Source organism: Pempheris klunzingeri, chromosome 9 (assembly GCF_042242105.1).
Source record: "Pempheris klunzingeri isolate RE-2024b chromosome 9, fPemKlu1.hap1, whole genome shotgun sequence".
Lineage (NCBI taxonomy): Eukaryota > Metazoa > Chordata > Actinopteri > Acropomatiformes > Pempheridae > Pempheris > Pempheris klunzingeri.
In genome coordinates, this window is record NC_092020.1 from 13353453 (window position 1) to 13369121 (window position 15669).

General features: G+C 43.8%; 4 protein-coding genes across 4 annotated transcripts; all 4 read left to right on the forward strand.

Moving 5' to 3' along the window:
• The first annotated feature begins 940 nt into the window (after nt 1-940).
• On the forward strand, nt 941-3791 carry LOC139207654 (protocadherin gamma-A4-like). Its single transcript, XM_070837389.1, has 2 exons — nt 941-3337; nt 3765-3791. The coding sequence occupies exons 1-2, from the start codon at nt 941-943 to the stop codon at nt 3789-3791; spliced, it is 2424 nt and encodes an 807-aa protein (XP_070693490.1).
• A 1035-nt stretch (nt 3792-4826) lies between these two features.
• LOC139207655 (protocadherin gamma-A11-like) lies at nt 4827-7253 on the forward strand. The gene has a single exon (XM_070837390.1). It carries the CDS (start codon nt 4827-4829, stop codon nt 7251-7253), a length of 2427 nt encoding a protein of 808 aa, XP_070693491.1.
• Nucleotides 7254-8823: 1570 nt separating this feature from the next.
• Nucleotides 8824-11668, forward strand: LOC139207656 (protocadherin beta-15-like). The gene is made up of 2 exons (XM_070837391.1): nt 8824-11214; nt 11642-11668. Exons 1-2 carry the CDS (start codon nt 8824-8826, stop codon nt 11666-11668), a joined length of 2418 nt encoding a protein of 805 aa, XP_070693492.1.
• Nucleotides 11669-12701: 1033 nt separating this feature from the next.
• Nucleotides 12702-15167, forward strand: LOC139207657 (protocadherin beta-15-like). The gene has a single exon (XM_070837392.1). The coding sequence runs from the start codon at nt 12702-12704 to the stop codon at nt 15165-15167; it is 2466 nt and encodes an 821-aa protein (XP_070693493.1).
• Nucleotides 15168-15669: the final 502 nt, after the last annotated feature.

Consider the following 15669-nt stretch of genomic DNA (forward strand, 5'->3'; position numbering starts at 1 on the left):
TTAACTGTCCATGGTCCTGAACACAACTACCAACCCCGAACCATACGCCGCTACTATTTCCACTGTTAATAATACATCTTGGTTGTGTAACTACAGAAAATACTTGCATGTTTTTCTATCGTACATCTTTCACGACATTGGTTCGTTTTGCTTATCACAGGCGTATCTACAGTTAAGCTAATATGCACAGTCAAATATTCTGATATATTTAGAGCATTATTCTGCTTTTGGATGTACACAGTTGCTCCTAACTACTGTGCCCATTAGTTTGTACGTGTTTTACTGTAGCAGAGAATAATTTTTTCAGCTCTGATGTGATATTTTAGATTGCTGTTCCTGATGATGTTGTATTGAAATGCAATATATTGTAAGGTATTTGAAATATTTTCATTCACCCACATTTATAAAAAGAGATGCATAGAATTGTATAAACACTTGCGAATATCATGCAGTCCAATACAACACCATCCTAACGCAAAGCTTGAAGCCATTTAATAGAACTGAGTGGAATCCGAAACCACTTCATTGACAGAACGTGTCTTATTTCCGAGAGGACTTTTGAGCTGCATCAAATGGGTATTTGTAGTTTTGCTGTCATTCTGTATGTGTTTCTGTGTGAGAAACTCCTCATCCACTGATCTGTTTTATCCATCTTATCTCTCTGCCTCTTCAGATGAGTGGAGTTGCATGTACTGTATTGACCACATGCAGGGTGGCAGTATTTTGTATTCTTTCGGACATGCTGTGAGTGTCGCTGTCTACCAGTGGAAAAGTAAAATAGGCTCCATATGAAAACGTCAAGCGTCTCCACCCACACTTTTTCTCCCCATTGTTTGCCATTACGCTATCTGTCTTGAGTCGCTCACAGATGTACACATAGCGGTGTGTTAGTGAGGAATACTGACCATTATTGTTTTTAATTTATTTTGTTTGGTGAAGGATGGCATATATCGGATTCCCTGTGAACCTTTTCTGTGGCTCACTGTTTTTGCTTTTAGCGTTACAGCCGTCTTATGGCGATGTGAGCTATTCTTTTCCGGAGGAAATGAAACGCGGATCTGTAATTGGAAACATAGCCAAGGATCTTGGGCTTCAAGCAAGCAGACTTCCACCTCGGAAGGCTCGCATTGTCCTCGAAGGAAACCGTAAACCTTATTGCGAGATAAACGTTGACACTGGGGAACTGGTCGTTGCTGGTCGGATTGACCGAGAGGAGCTTTGTGGAGCGAAGATTTCATGTATTTTGAAATGTGAATTGGTACTTGAGGATCCTCTCGAATCGCACCGGATATCTTTGCAAATTCAGGATGTAAATGATAATCCGCCACTTTTCGTCAAGGACTCAGTTAAACTGGAAATACGAGAGTCAGCCCCCAAGGGCTCTCGCTATAGAATAAATGCTGCACGCGATGCTGATATAGCACAAAATGCTGTGCAAAACTACATTTTACAAAAAAACAATTATTTTTCTCTAAATGTGCTAACTAATTCTGTTGGTACGAAATACAGTGAGATCGTTTTAGATAGGGATTTAGATCGTGAAGAACAGCAAGAGGTGAATTTATTGCTGACAGCCGTCGATGGTGGAAATCCTCAGAGATCAGGTACTGCAGTCATACAAATCACTGTACTGGACGCTAATGATAACGCCCCAGTGTTCAGCCAGGCCGTTTATGAAGCTACTCTACCTGAAAACTCTCCTGTGGAGACTGTAGTACTGACAGTGGATGCAACTGACGCAGACGAAGGCGTGAATGGTAAAGTAACATATGAATTCAGTGGGATAAGCGATATCGCAAAACAAATATTTTCATTGAATGAATATACTGGAGAAATTACAGTAGCACAAAATGTTGACTACGAAGAAGAAACAAAATTTGAAATGCTAATTGAGGGAAAAGATGGTTATGGACTTTCCTCAGAAACAAAGGTGGTAATAGATATAACAGACGTGAATGACAACGCCCCAGTGATACATATTAATTCATTAGCAAACCCCATACCTGAGAGCGTTTCACCTGGTACAGAGGTGGGCATCATTCATGTGCAGGATGCAGACTCCGGCAGTAACAGACAGGTCCGCTGCTTCGTTCAGTCTAACGTCCCTTTTAAGTTGGTTCCTTCCATTAAAAACTATTATTCTCTGGTGACCACAGGACAACTGGACCGTGAACTAGTGTCTGATTACAACATTACAATCAGTGCCACTGACGAGGGCTCTCCACCTCTGTCCTCCTCTAAAAGTGTCCAGTTATCTGTAGCAGACATCAACGACAACCCGCCTGTGTTTGAGGAACAGTCGTACAGCGCATATGTGAGTGAAAACAACAAAGCTGGCTCCACTTTATGTTCCGTTGCTGCTCGAGACCCCGACTGGAGACAAAACGGCACAGTGATTTATTCTCTGTTAGCCGGTGAGGTGCAGGGCGCCCCGGTGTCCTCCTATGTGTCTGTTAACGGAGACACGGGGGTGATCCACGCTGTGAGGTCGTTTGATTACGAACAGTTGAGGAGTTTTAAAGTCCAGGTGATGGCCAGAGACAACGGTTCTCCTCCGCTGAGCAGCAACGTGACCGTCAGCATCTTCATATCGGACGTGAATGACAACTCTCCTCAGATCCTGTACCCCACCCCGGAGGGCAACTCCTTCATGACCGAGCTGGTCCCCAAAGCTGCACACGGAGGCTCTCTGGTGTCCAAAGTGATCGCGGTGGACGCGGACTCCGGACAGAACGCCTGGCTGTCCTATCATATAGTGAAATCCACTGATCCGGGACTTTTCACCATTGGTGTCCACAGCGGAGAGATCAGGACACAGCGGGACATTTCTGAGTCTGACAGCATGAAACAGAACCTGATTGTGGCAGTGAAAGATAACGGACAGCCCTCTCTGTCTGCCACCTGCTCCATGTATCTCCTTATTTCTGATAACTTGGCTGAGGTGCCGGAGCTGAAGGACATTTCTTATGATGAGAAGAACTCCAAGCTGACCTCATACCTGATTATCGCTCTGGTGTCCGTGTCCACGTTTTTTCTGACCTTCATCATCATCATCCTGGGTGTGAGGTTTTGTCGCAGGAGAAAGCCCAGACTGTTGTTTGATGGAGCAGTAGCCATCCCCAGCGCTTATCTCCCTCCTAATTACGCAGATGTTGACGGCACAGGAACTTTACGCAGCGCTTATAATTATGACGCCTACCTGACAACAGGGTCAAGAACCAGTGACTTTAAGTTCGTGTCATCTTACAATGACAACACGCTGCCTGCTGACCAGACTCTGAGGAAAAGTCCCACTGACTTTGCTGAGGTGTTTGGAGATTCTATGGAGCCTCTCGAGGTAGGCATACGTGCTTTTTTTAAGGAGAGTGAAATCCTTTTAATTTGTGAGGAGTTTTTACACTCAAAGAAATTAAATTCATTACTTGAGCACCACTTTTATTGTGTAGTGAGAAATTTTCTAATGGGCTGGACTCGTACTGAAAAATATTTCAGTGACAGCCCATCACAATGTTTTGTCTTGTGACCTAATTTGCTGTTGTTTAAACCTCTAAAAGTTAATTGTTTGTATCCTTAAAAAAATCTTAAAAGACTTGTTTTTCTTTGGAAAAGCTTATTGACCCCCTTCCAGTTTTTTGTGGCTGTTTTATAACAATGTAGTGTGACATTTGGTTGAAGTCTAGATTTTGTACGTCTAGTTTGTTTGTGTGACGCAGAAAGACTCTGAAACCAAAACTACTGTTTCATTTTCCTGCAATTATTTGCAGTCCAGTCATGACATCACGCTGACATAACCATGGTAAAGCTTAACTGACTTTTCAATATCTTATGTCAACGTTACGCGCTTTCTGCATCTTCATGTAACATCACACTTTAATCTAAGTCTATGTATCGGAACTATTCAATATGTACGTAACACGTACAAGATCGGACTGACATTGAAACTTCCAGCTATGGTACAAGAACAGGTATACTGCACCTATCTAAATCGGGTGCAGTCAAAGCCGATAACTATTCCTGGGGACTAGGACTTGAGCTAACACTATATTCTTCTATTACCCCTGAAGTAGATTGGTGGAAAAATAGATAAAGAAACAGTTTCAGATGAATTATGCTTGCCTGTATGACTTTTCATGGACCCACCATATTCCTCAGCTCCGTATTGCTCATATCATCCTTAAATATAGCCCCTTTGGCCCACATGTCTCTTAAAGAACCAGCAGAAGCGTTTATACCATGTGAATAACGGCATCGTATTCAGAGATGAGGCCACAGTTTTGTTATTATGGCTTTCACTTTGCAGCTTGGTACTTCTTAAAACGCTTATGTTGAATATGGACCATGATGCACATTCCATCGTACTGTGGTGTCTGTCCATGGTGCTGAAACAACCCATCCCTTATAGATTCCCACTCTTGTCACTGCTGTTCAATAAAAAGCAGTTTTACAGAGGTGAATACACACTGGCATTTATAACAGAAAACACCCTCTACATTTTTACCAGTCACATATTCGTATTTGGACGTGACAGCAGCGTGGACTCTGTTGTTTTTATCTATTTCATCAGAGTATTCAAATATTCAAGGCTTTTGTAATACCTACAGTTTGCTCACAGTGTCGCTGTCCACTAGCTTTACTTAGTGGTTGTATATTCTGCTGCCCGACTCGTTTGCACATTCCCAGACAATGTTCGGTGGTTAGAGCAGCGAAGTGGCCATATATGATCGGACGCGCAATTGTCTTCCGAAGAGGACTCCCGTTAGCAAGCTATTTTTGTTTTACACGTCTTTGCTGGGCTAGATTCAGCACTAGTCTTGCATCGCAGGAAAATGGGACACAAAGCATTTCCATCGCTTGGCCTGGCTACCTTTTTGGGAGTGTTTCTTGTGGCGCTACAAACCGTCTGTGGAGATGTGTCTTATTCTTTTGCGGAGGAGATGAAACGCGGCTCAGTTGTTGGAAATATTGCGAAAGATTTAGGACTTGAGGCGGGCAAACTGACTGCTCGAAAGGCTCGTATTGATGCAGACGGGAACAGCAAACGCTATTGTGACATCAATCTGAGCACTGGAGATATCTTTGTTGTCGATAGGATTGACAGAGAGGGGCTTTGTGGCAAAAAGGCGTCTTGCGTTTTAAAACAGGAGCTTGTTTTAGAAAACCCGTTAGAGCTGCACCGCATTAGCGTTCACGTTCAAGATATCAACGATAATTCGCCACAGTTTAAAAAGAATACAATAAAATTTGAAATTAGTGAATCGGCTTCGAAAGGAAGTCGCTACCGTCTGGATGAGGCCCACGACGCAGACATTGGACAAAACGCTATCCAAGGCTATAGTATCGAGGCAAATGAGAACTTCAAATTAAATGTTATTTCAAAAAGCGGAGGGGGAAAATACAGTGAATTAGTTTTAGAGAAGGAGCTGGATAGAGAGCAACAGCAACAGCTAACGATTGTGCTTGTGGCAACAGACGGAGGCTCTCCTCAGAGATCAGGTACTGTAGTCATACACGTCACTGTACTGGATGCTAATGATAACACCCCAGTGTTCAGCCAGGCCGTTTATAAAGCCAGTCTGCCTGAAAACTCTCCTTTAGACACTGTTGTGGTCACAGTGAGCGCTACTGATGCAGACGATGGAGTCAATGGAGACGTGACGTATGAATTTGATCACATTTCAGATGAAAGTAATAACGTGTTTACTGTTGATCACACAACTGGTGAGGTGAAAGTAAGTGGATCAATAGATTATGAGGAGTTGTCTGCATATGAAATGCAAATTACAGCCAAGGATGGTCCTGGATTAGTGTCATCCTGTACATTAATAATTGATATCACAGATGTCAACGACAATGCTCCTCTCACCTTTATTAAGTCACTCACGAATCCAATACCAGAAAACACCCCACCTGGTACAGAGGTGGGCATCATTAACGTGCAGGACAGAGACTCTGAGAGTAACAGACAGGTCCGCTGCTCCATTCAGCAAAACGTCCCTTTTAAGTTGGTTCCTTCCATTAAAAACTATTATTCTCTGGTGACCACAGGACAACTGGACCGTGAACTAGTGTCTGATTACAACATTACAATCAGTGCCACTGACGAGGGCTCTCCACCTCTGTCCTCCTCTAAAAGTGTCCAGTTATCTGTAGCAGACATCAACGACAACCCGCCTGTGTTTGAGGAACAGTCGTACAGCGCATATGTGAGTGAAAACAACAAAGCTGGCTCCACTTTATGTTCCGTTGCTGCTCGAGACCCCGACTGGAGACAAAACGGCACAGTGATTTATTCTCTGTTAGCCGGTGAGGTGCAGGGCGCCCCGGTGTCCTCCTATGTGTCTGTTAACGGAGACACGGGGGTGATCCACGCTGTGAGGTCGTTTGATTACGAACAGCTGAGGAGTTTTAAAGTCCAGGTGATGGCCAGAGACAACGGTTCTCCTCCGCTGAGCAGCAACGTGACCGTCAGCGTCTTCATATCGGACGTGAACGACAACTCTCCTCAGATCCTGTACCCCACCCCGGAGGGCAACTCCTTCATGACCGAGCTGGTCCCCAAAGCTGCACACGGAGGCTCTCTGGTGTCCAAAGTGATCGCGGTGGACGCGGACTCCGGACAGAACGCCTGGCTGTCCTATCATATAGTGAAATCCACTGATCCGGGACTTTTCACCATTGGTGTCCACAGCGGAGAGATCAGGACACAGCGGGACATTTCTGAGTCTGACAGCATGAAACAGAACCTGATTGTGGCAGTGAAAGATAACGGACAGCCCTCTCTGTCTGCCACCTGCTCCATGTATCTCCTTATTTCTGATAACTTGGCTGAGGTGCCGGAGCTGAAGGACATTTCTTATGATGAGAAGAACTCCAAGCTGACCTCATACCTGATTATCGCTCTGGTGTCCGTGTCCACGTTTTTTCTGACCTTCATCATCATCATCCTGGGTGTGAGGTTTTGTCGCAGGAGAAAGCCCAGACTGTTGTTTGATGGAGCAGTAGCCATCCCCAGCGCTTATCTCCCTCCTAATTACGCAGATGTTGACGGCACAGGAACTTTACGCAGCGCTTACAATTATGACGCCTACCTGACAACAGGGTCAAGAACCAGTGACTTTAAGTTCGTGTCATCTTACAATGACAACACGCTGCCTGCTGACCAGACTCTGAGGAAAAGTCCCACTGACTTTGCTGAGGTGTTTGGTCAACAAGATGAATCTCCAGAGGTAGGCCACGTACATGTTTGTATCTGACATTTATGATATTCCAGTAATATCGCACTGAACTTCAAGTTGTCTTACATATACACGTCAGTTTGCATTGGCTAATTTGATCCACGAGCAGTGATATTCCTTTTTGTGCAATTTTTTTTAATACCATAATCCCCCTTATTTATGATGATAAAAGAGTGACAAGCGCTTCACTATGTCGTGTTTTTTTTATTCATTTCTCTAATAACATATCGTCTGACTTTAGTTTTGTTCGGCTGTGACACTTTTACCTCAATAGTTGATTAAGATTTGATACAGCGTCTTTCACAATTTCTGTCTCGTCTGCTGTAGAAAAGATGGGACATTACCGCCCAGCCACTCAGTAGACATTCATTTAAAAGACGTCTGTATGTCTCGGCTCTTGTTTTTTCACATATCAATGACTACATTTTAGCTTGTAAGTAGGTTCCACTACGCACTGATGTATATTTTCGTATAGTCTGTCTGAACAATAGTTACACTGATATATTAGATATCTAAAAGCAATTTTACCTTTTAACCAAATTCAGACCGTTTTTTTCTATGAAGGGAGACGTTCTTTCTTCTGCATATAAACGAATCTGTAGCAGCCATCTGCCCATTGCGTTTATCAACCTGCTTTTTGGCATAATGTTATGTGTTCCTTTCATCCCATTAAACGTTTAAAGTATCAGTAATCAAAGTTAGAATTTCTATGCACTTGTCAGAATCACAGGCTGACCCAATGTGTGCTCCAGCACAAAAAAAATGTTGAATCAGACATTTAATGCACGATAAACACCTGCAGTCAGTATGATGCTGGTCGTCAGGTTTGATCATGTTCTAGATTTTTATTAATGGCTGATTTACTCAGCATTTTATTCAATAAATGACACTGAGCCTGCCCTTCTGGCCCTCAGACGTTGCTTATGCCTGATAGGTTTCATTGTATAAGTGTCTGTTAACCACCTAATGCTTCACAGAGAAAATAGAGTGGCGCCGTAGTCTGAATTGAGTAAATGTAAAAAGAAGGTGCACGTGTTATGTGGACCCAATTATGTTTAAAATTGGAACACGTTTTTGCCAATTTCAATTTGCAGAAGTTGTAATGCATCCATAATCACATGGAATTTATGACCAGGATTATTGTTCTTGTGTTCTTATTTGATAGCCTCAAATGCTGAAGGAGAGAAATGTTTGGATCGACTCCTCAGCGTTCAAACGCTGTCCGTGGTGCTGAAGTCTGTTTTCTCTATGTGCGCGTTTGAAACCAAACCTAAAAACGTGCTCGTAAAACAATTTCACTTTGAGCCTTAACATTGAAGTTACCGTTTTGATCATGACAGCAGCTATAGTACTTTAATACTGGGCTAGAAGTGGTTCATTTGTAATAATTCAAACAAGCTCACGGCGTCGCTGCTCACTCACAGATACGTGGACAGTAATTTCTCCACCCACTGCAAAAGCAGTTTGTAGCATAACAAGCAGAGCTGCCATTGTTGCAGGTTTGGTGTGTCTGAATTTCACCATCGCACTTTAATTTCATCAGCTACAAAGAAAGTCTGCGTATCTGTGTCTTCTTTCGGGACAAACGATGGACCATAAATGGCAATCGTTGGTCAGTTTTGTCTACGGCTTTGCTGTCTTTGTCCACATCACCACCGCAGACCTCAGCTATTCTGTTCCGGAGGAGATGAGACCCGGATCTATTGTTGGAAATGTTGCCAAGGACCTCGGGCTGGAAGTAGGGAAATTGTTCACTCGTAAAGCCCGTATTGATGCTGAGGAAAGCTATCAGCACTACTTCGATATTGATGTAAAAACAGGAAGTTTTGTCGTCAAGGAAAGGATCGACAGGGAGGAGCTGTGTGGGGAGAAGGTTTCGTGTATGCTTAAATTCGAGTTGGTCCTAGAGAGCCCTCTGGAGCTGCACCGCATTGCACTGCTCATCCAGGATGTAAACGACAATTCACCAGTTTTCCCAAAGGATACAATAAAACTGGAAATAAGAGAATCGGCCGACAAAGGAGCTCGATATCGTGTTAACGAAGCACATGATGCTGACATCGGACAAAATACAGTTAAACAATACAGCTTACAAAATAATGAACATTTTATTTTATCTGTTCGAGACGATACTGATGGATCTAGGAACGTCGAGTTGGTGTTAGACAAAGAGCTAGACCGTGAACAAAAACACGATTTAAATTTCGTGCTGATTGCTGTCGATGGTGGCAGTCCACAAAGATCAGGAACCGCCAACATCCATGTGACTGTGTTGGATGCTAATGACAACGCCCCAGTGTTTGACCAAGCCGTTTATAAAGCAAGTCTACCTGAAAACTCTGCCCTTGATACTGTAGTGGTCACAGTAAGTGCTACTGACGCAGACGAGGGAGTCAATGGAGAGGTAACATATGAGTTTAGCCGCATCTCAGACAGGGCTAAAAATGTTTTCTCACTGAACAGTAAAACTGGAGAGATAAGAGTCATAGGACCACTTGATTTCGAGAGTAATTCTCAATATGAAATGCGCATCGATGCCAAAGATGGTTATGGTCTTTCATCTGATTCCAAAGTAGTGATTGATATCACTGATGTAAATGACAACGCCCCAGTGATATATCTGAAGTCTGTGACTAACCCCATACCTGAGAACGTGTCACCTGGTACAGAGGTGGGCATCATTAACGTGCAGGACAGAGACTCTGAGAGTAACAGACAGGTCCGCTGCTCCATTCAGCAAAACGTCCCTTTTAAGTTGGTTCCTTCCATTAAAAACTATTATTCTCTGGTGACCACAGGACAACTGGACCGTGAACTAGTGTCTGATTACAACATTACAATCAGTGCCACTGACGAGGGCTCTCCACCTCTGTCCTCCTCTAAAAGTGTCCAGTTATCTGTAGCAGACATCAACGACAACCCGCCTGTGTTTGAGGAACAGTCGTACAGCGCATATGTGAGTGAAAACAACAAAGCTGGCTCCACTTTATGTTCCGTTGCTGCTCGAGACCCCGACTGGAGACAAAACGGCACAGTGATTTATTCTCTGTTAGCCGGTGAGGTGCAGGGCGCCCCGGTGTCCTCCTATGTGTCTGTTAACGGAGACACGGGGGTGATCCACGCTGTGAGGTCGTTTGATTACGAACAGTTGAGGAGTTTTAAAGTCCAGGTGATGGCCAGAGACAACGGTTCTCCTCCGCTGAGCAGCAACGTGACCGTCAGCGTCTTCATATCGGACGTGAACGACAACTCTCCTCAGATCCTGTACCCCACCCCGGAGGGCAACTCCTTCATGACCGAGCTGGTCCCCAAAGCTGCACACGGAGGCTCTCTGGTGTCCAAAGTGATCGCGGTGGACGCGGACTCCGGACAGAACGCCTGGCTGTCCTATCATATAGTGAAATCCACTGATCCGGGACTTTTCACCATTGGTGTCCACAGCGGAGAGATCAGGACACAGCGGGACATTTCTGAGTCTGACAGCATGAAACAGAACCTGATTGTGGCAGTGAAAGATAACGGACAGCCCTCTCTGTCTGCCACCTGCTCCATGTATCTCCTTATTTCTGATAACTTGGCTGAGGTGCCGGAGCTGAAGGATATTTCTTATGATGAGAAGAACTCCAAGCTGACCTCATACCTGATTATCGCTCTGGTGTCCGTGTCCACGTTTTTTCTGACCTTCATCATCATCATCCTGGGTGTGAGGTTTTGTCGCAGGAGAAAGCCCAGACTGTTGTTTGATGGAGCAGTAGCCATCCCCAGCGCTTATCTCCCTCCTAATTACGCAGATGTTGACGGCACAGGAACTTTACGCAGCGCTTACAATTATGACGCCTACCTGACAACAGGGTCAAGAACCAGTGACTTTAAGTTCGTGTCATCTTACAATGACAACACGCTGCCTGCTGACCAGACTCTGAGGAAAAGTCCTACTGACTTTGCTGAGGTGTTTGGAGATTCTATGGAGCCTCTCGAGGTAGGCATACGTGCTTTTTTTAAGGAGAGTGAAATCCTTTTAATTTGTGAGGAGTTTTTACACTCAAAGAAATTAAATTCATTACTTGAGCACCACTTTTATTGTGTAGTGAGAAATTTTCTAATGGGCTGGACTCGTACTGAAAAATATTTCAGTGACAGCCCATCACAATGTTTTGTCTTGTGACCTAATTTGCTGTTGTTTAAACCTCTAAAAGTTAATTGTTTGTATCCTTAAAAAAATCTTAAAAGACTTGTTTTTCTTTGGAAAAGCTTATTGACCCCCTTCCAGTTTTTTGTGGCTGTTTTATAACAATGTAGTGTGACATTTGGTTGAAGTCTAGATTTTGTACGTCTAGTTTGTTTGTGTGACGCAGAAAGACTCTGAAACCAAAACTACTGTTTCATTTTCCTGCAATTATTTGCAGTCCAGTCATGACATCACGCTGACATAACCATGGTAAAGCTTAACTGACTTTTCAATATCTTATGTCAACGTTACGCGCTTTCTGCATCTTCATGTAACATCACACTTTAATCTAAGTCTATGTATCGGAACTATTCAATATGTACGTAACACGTACAAGATCGGACTGACATTGAAACTTCCAGCTATGGTACAAGAACAGGTATACTGCACCTATCTAAATCGGGTGCAGTCAAAGCCGATAACTATTCCTGGGGACTAGGAATTGAGCTAACACTATATTCTTCTATTACCCCTGAAGTAGATTGGTGGAAAAATAGATAAAGATACAGTTTCAGATGAATTATGCTTGCCTGTATGACTTTTCATGGACCCACCATATTCCTCAGCTCCGTATTGCTCATATCATCCTTAAATATAGCCCCTTTGGCCCACATGTCTCTTAAAGAACCAGCAGAAGCGTTTATACCATGTGAATAACGGCATCGTATTCAGAGATGAGGCCACAGTTTTGTTATTATGGCTTTCACTTTGCAGCTTGGTACTTCTTAAAACGCTTATGTTGAATATGGACCATGATGCACATTCCATCGTACTGTGGTGTCTGTCCATGGTGCTGAAACAACCCATCCCTTATAGATTCCCACTCTTGTCACTGCTGTTCAATAAAAAGCAGTTTTAAAGAGGTGAATACACACTGGCATTTATAACAGAAAACACCCTCTACATTTTTACCAGTCACATATTCGTATTTGGACGTGACAGCAGCGTGGACTGTTGTTTTTATCTATTTCATCAGAGTATTCAAATATTCAAGGCTTTTGTAATACCTACAGTTTGCTCACAGTGTCGCTGTCCACTAGCTTTACTTAGTGGTTGTATATTCTGCTGCCCGACTCGTTTGCACATTCCCAGACAATGTTCGGTGGTTAGAGCAGCGAAGTGGCCATATATGATCGGACGCGCAATTGTCTTCCGAAGAGGACTCCCGTTAGCAAGCTATTTTTATTTTACACGTCTTTGCTGGGCTAGATTCAGTTCTAGTCTTGCATCGCAGGAAAATGGGACACAAAGCATTTCCATCGCTTGGCCTGGCTACCTTTTTGGGAGTGTTTCTTGTGGCGCTACAAACCGTCTGTGGAGATGTGTCTTATTCTTTTGCGGAGGAGATGAAACGCGGCTCAGTTGTTGGAAATATTGCGAAAGATTTAGGACTTGAGGCGGGCAAACTGACTGCTCGAAAGGCTCGTATTGACGCAGACGGGAACAGCAAACGCTATTGTGACATCAATCTGAGCACTGGAGATATCTTTGTTGTCGATAGGATTGACAGAGAGGGGCTTTGTGGCAAAAAGGCGTCTTGCGTTTTAAAACAGGAGCTTGTTTTAGAAAACCCGTTAGAGCTGCACCGCATTAGCGTTCACGTTCAAGATATCAACGATAATTCGCCACAGTTTAAAAAGAATACAATAAAATTTGAAATTAGGGAGTCTGCTTCGAAAGGAAGTCGCTACCGTCTGGATGAGGCCCACGACGCAGACATTGGACAAAACGCTATCCAAGGCTATAGTATCGAGGCAAATGAGAACTTCAAATTAAATGTTATTTCAAAAAGCGGAGGGGGAAAATACAGTGAATTAGTTTTAGAGAAGGAGCTGGATAGAGAGCAACAGCAACAGCTAACGATTGTGCTTGTGGCAACAGACGGAGGCTCTCCTCAGAGATCAGGTACTGTAGTCATACACGTCACTGTACTGGATGCTAATGATAACACCCCAGTGTTCAGCCAGGCCGTTTATAAAGCCAGTCTGCCTGAAAACTCTCCTTTAGACACTGTTGTGGTCACAGTGAGCGCTACTGATGCAGATGAGGGAGTCAATGGAGATGTGACGTATGAATTTGATCACATTTCAGATGAAAGTAATAACGTGTTTACTGTTGATCACACAACTGGTGAGGTGAAAGTAAGTGGATCAATAGATTATGAGGAGTTGTCTGCATATGAAATGCAAATTACAGCCAAGGATGGTCCTGGATTAGTGTCATCCTGTACATTAATAATTGATATCACAGATGTCAACGACAATGCTCCTCTCACCTTTATTAAGTCACTCACGAATCCAATACCAGAAAACACCCCACCTGGTACAGAGGTGGGCATCATTAACGTGCAGGACAGAGACTCTGAGAGTAACAGACAGGTCCGCTGCTCCATTCAGCAAAACGTCCCTTTTAAGTTGGTTCCTTCCATTAAAAACTATTATTCTCTGGTGACCACAGGACAACTGGACCGTGAACTAGTGTCTGATTACAACATTACAATCAGTGCCACTGACGAGGGCTCTCCACCTCTGTCCTCCTCTAAAAGTGTCCAGTTATCTGTAGCAGACATCAACGACAACCCGCCTGTGTTTGAGGAACAGTCGTACAGCGCATATGTGAGTGAAAACAACAAAGCTGGCTCCACTTTATGTTCCGTTGCTGCTCGAGACCCCGACTGGAGACAAAACGGCACAGTGATTTATTCTCTGTTAGCCGGTGAGGTGCAGGGCGCCCCGGTGTCCTCCTATGTGTCTGTTAACGGAGACACGGGGGTGATCCACGCTGTGAGGTCGTTTGATTACGAACAGTTGAGGAGTTTTAAAGTCCAGGTGATGGCCAGAGACAACGGTTCTCCTCCGCTGAGCAGCAACGTGACCGTCAGCGTCTTTATATCGGACGTGAATGACAACTCTCCTCAGATCCTGTACCCCACCCCGGAGGGCAACTCCTTCATGACCGAGCTGGTCCCCAAAGCTGCACACGGAGGCTCTCTGGTGTCCAAAGTGATCGCGGTGGACGCGGACTCCGGACAGAACGCCTGGCTGTCCTATCATATAGTGAAATCCACTGATCCGGGACTTTTCACCATTGGTGTCCACAGCGGAGAGATCAGGACACAGCGGGACATTTCTGAGTCTGACAGCATGAAACAGAACCTGATTGTGGCAGTGAAAGATAACGGACAGCCCTCTCTGTCTGCCACCTGCTCCATGTATCTCCTTATTTCTGATAACTTGGCTGAGGTGCCGGAGCTGAAGGACATTTCTTATGATGAGAAGAACTCCAAGCTGACCTCATACCTGATTATCGCTCTGGTGTCCGTGTCCACGTTTTTTCTGACCTTCATCATCATCATCCTGGGTGTGAGGTTTTGTCGCAGGAGAAAGCCCAGACTGTTGTTTGATGGAGCAGTAGCCATCCCCAGCGCTTATCTCCCTCCTAATTACGCAGATGTTGACGGCACAGGAACTTTACGCAGCGCTTACAATTATGACGCCTACCTGACAACAGGGTCAAGAACCAGTGACTTTAAGTTCGTGTCATCTTACAATGACAACACGCTGCCTGCTGACCAGACTCTGAGGAAAAGTCCTACTGACTTTCTCGAGGCTTTTGACGATCCTGACAATTCTTCTCAGGTAAGAATTCCAGAGTCAGGGGTTCAATATCCCACATACTTTGGAGTTCAGAGGGAACACACTTAACCTTTCAGCTTTCAGCTTTTCTTCATATTAGCATTTTTTTAACTCAACATTATTGCTTTAATTTAAGAGCAATACAACCTCTCACAAGGCTACATGAAAAGTCTAGACTCTGCTTTCCTAATATTTCACGTTTTGCTACTAGCTTATTATATTTACTCTTCAAGTTATTTTCACATTGATACATAAAACATTTTTTTTTTTTAAATCCCCATTTCATTCATAAATTAACAAATTCGAAGTCATGGAACTTAGTCATGCGGTCACTTTCTGATCTGTGGCTGTCCATGTTAATGCACTCAAGAAAAAAACATGCAATTCTTACCGGATTCATCTCTTGAAATCTTACCAGTTAATATACAACATACATATTATATGACTATGGTCTATGATATATCTTGTGCTTTTAAAGTATTGTTTTTGTTTATCTTATAGGCCAGAGGGTTTCAAGTTAGGTTGGTTACCATTAAGATCAGTCTTATTTAGATTTGTAGATCGAAATCTG

Coding starts and splice junctions, on each gene's coding strand:
- LOC139207654 (XM_070837389.1), top strand. CDS start 941: ATGGCATATATCGGATTCCCTGTGAACCTTTTCTGTGGCTCACTGTTT. Junction 3,338..3,764: donor ATTCTATGGAGCCTCTCGAG/GTAGGCATACGT, acceptor AATTATTTGCAG/TCCAGTCATGACATCACGCT.
- LOC139207657 (XM_070837392.1), top strand. CDS start 12,702: ATGGGACACAAAGCATTTCCATCGCTTGGCCTGGCTACCTTTTTGGGA.
- LOC139207656 (XM_070837391.1), top strand. CDS start 8,824: ATGGACCATAAATGGCAATCGTTGGTCAGTTTTGTCTACGGCTTTGCT. Junction 11,215..11,641: donor ATTCTATGGAGCCTCTCGAG/GTAGGCATACGT, acceptor AATTATTTGCAG/TCCAGTCATGACATCACGCT.
- LOC139207655 (XM_070837390.1), top strand. CDS start 4,827: ATGGGACACAAAGCATTTCCATCGCTTGGCCTGGCTACCTTTTTGGGA.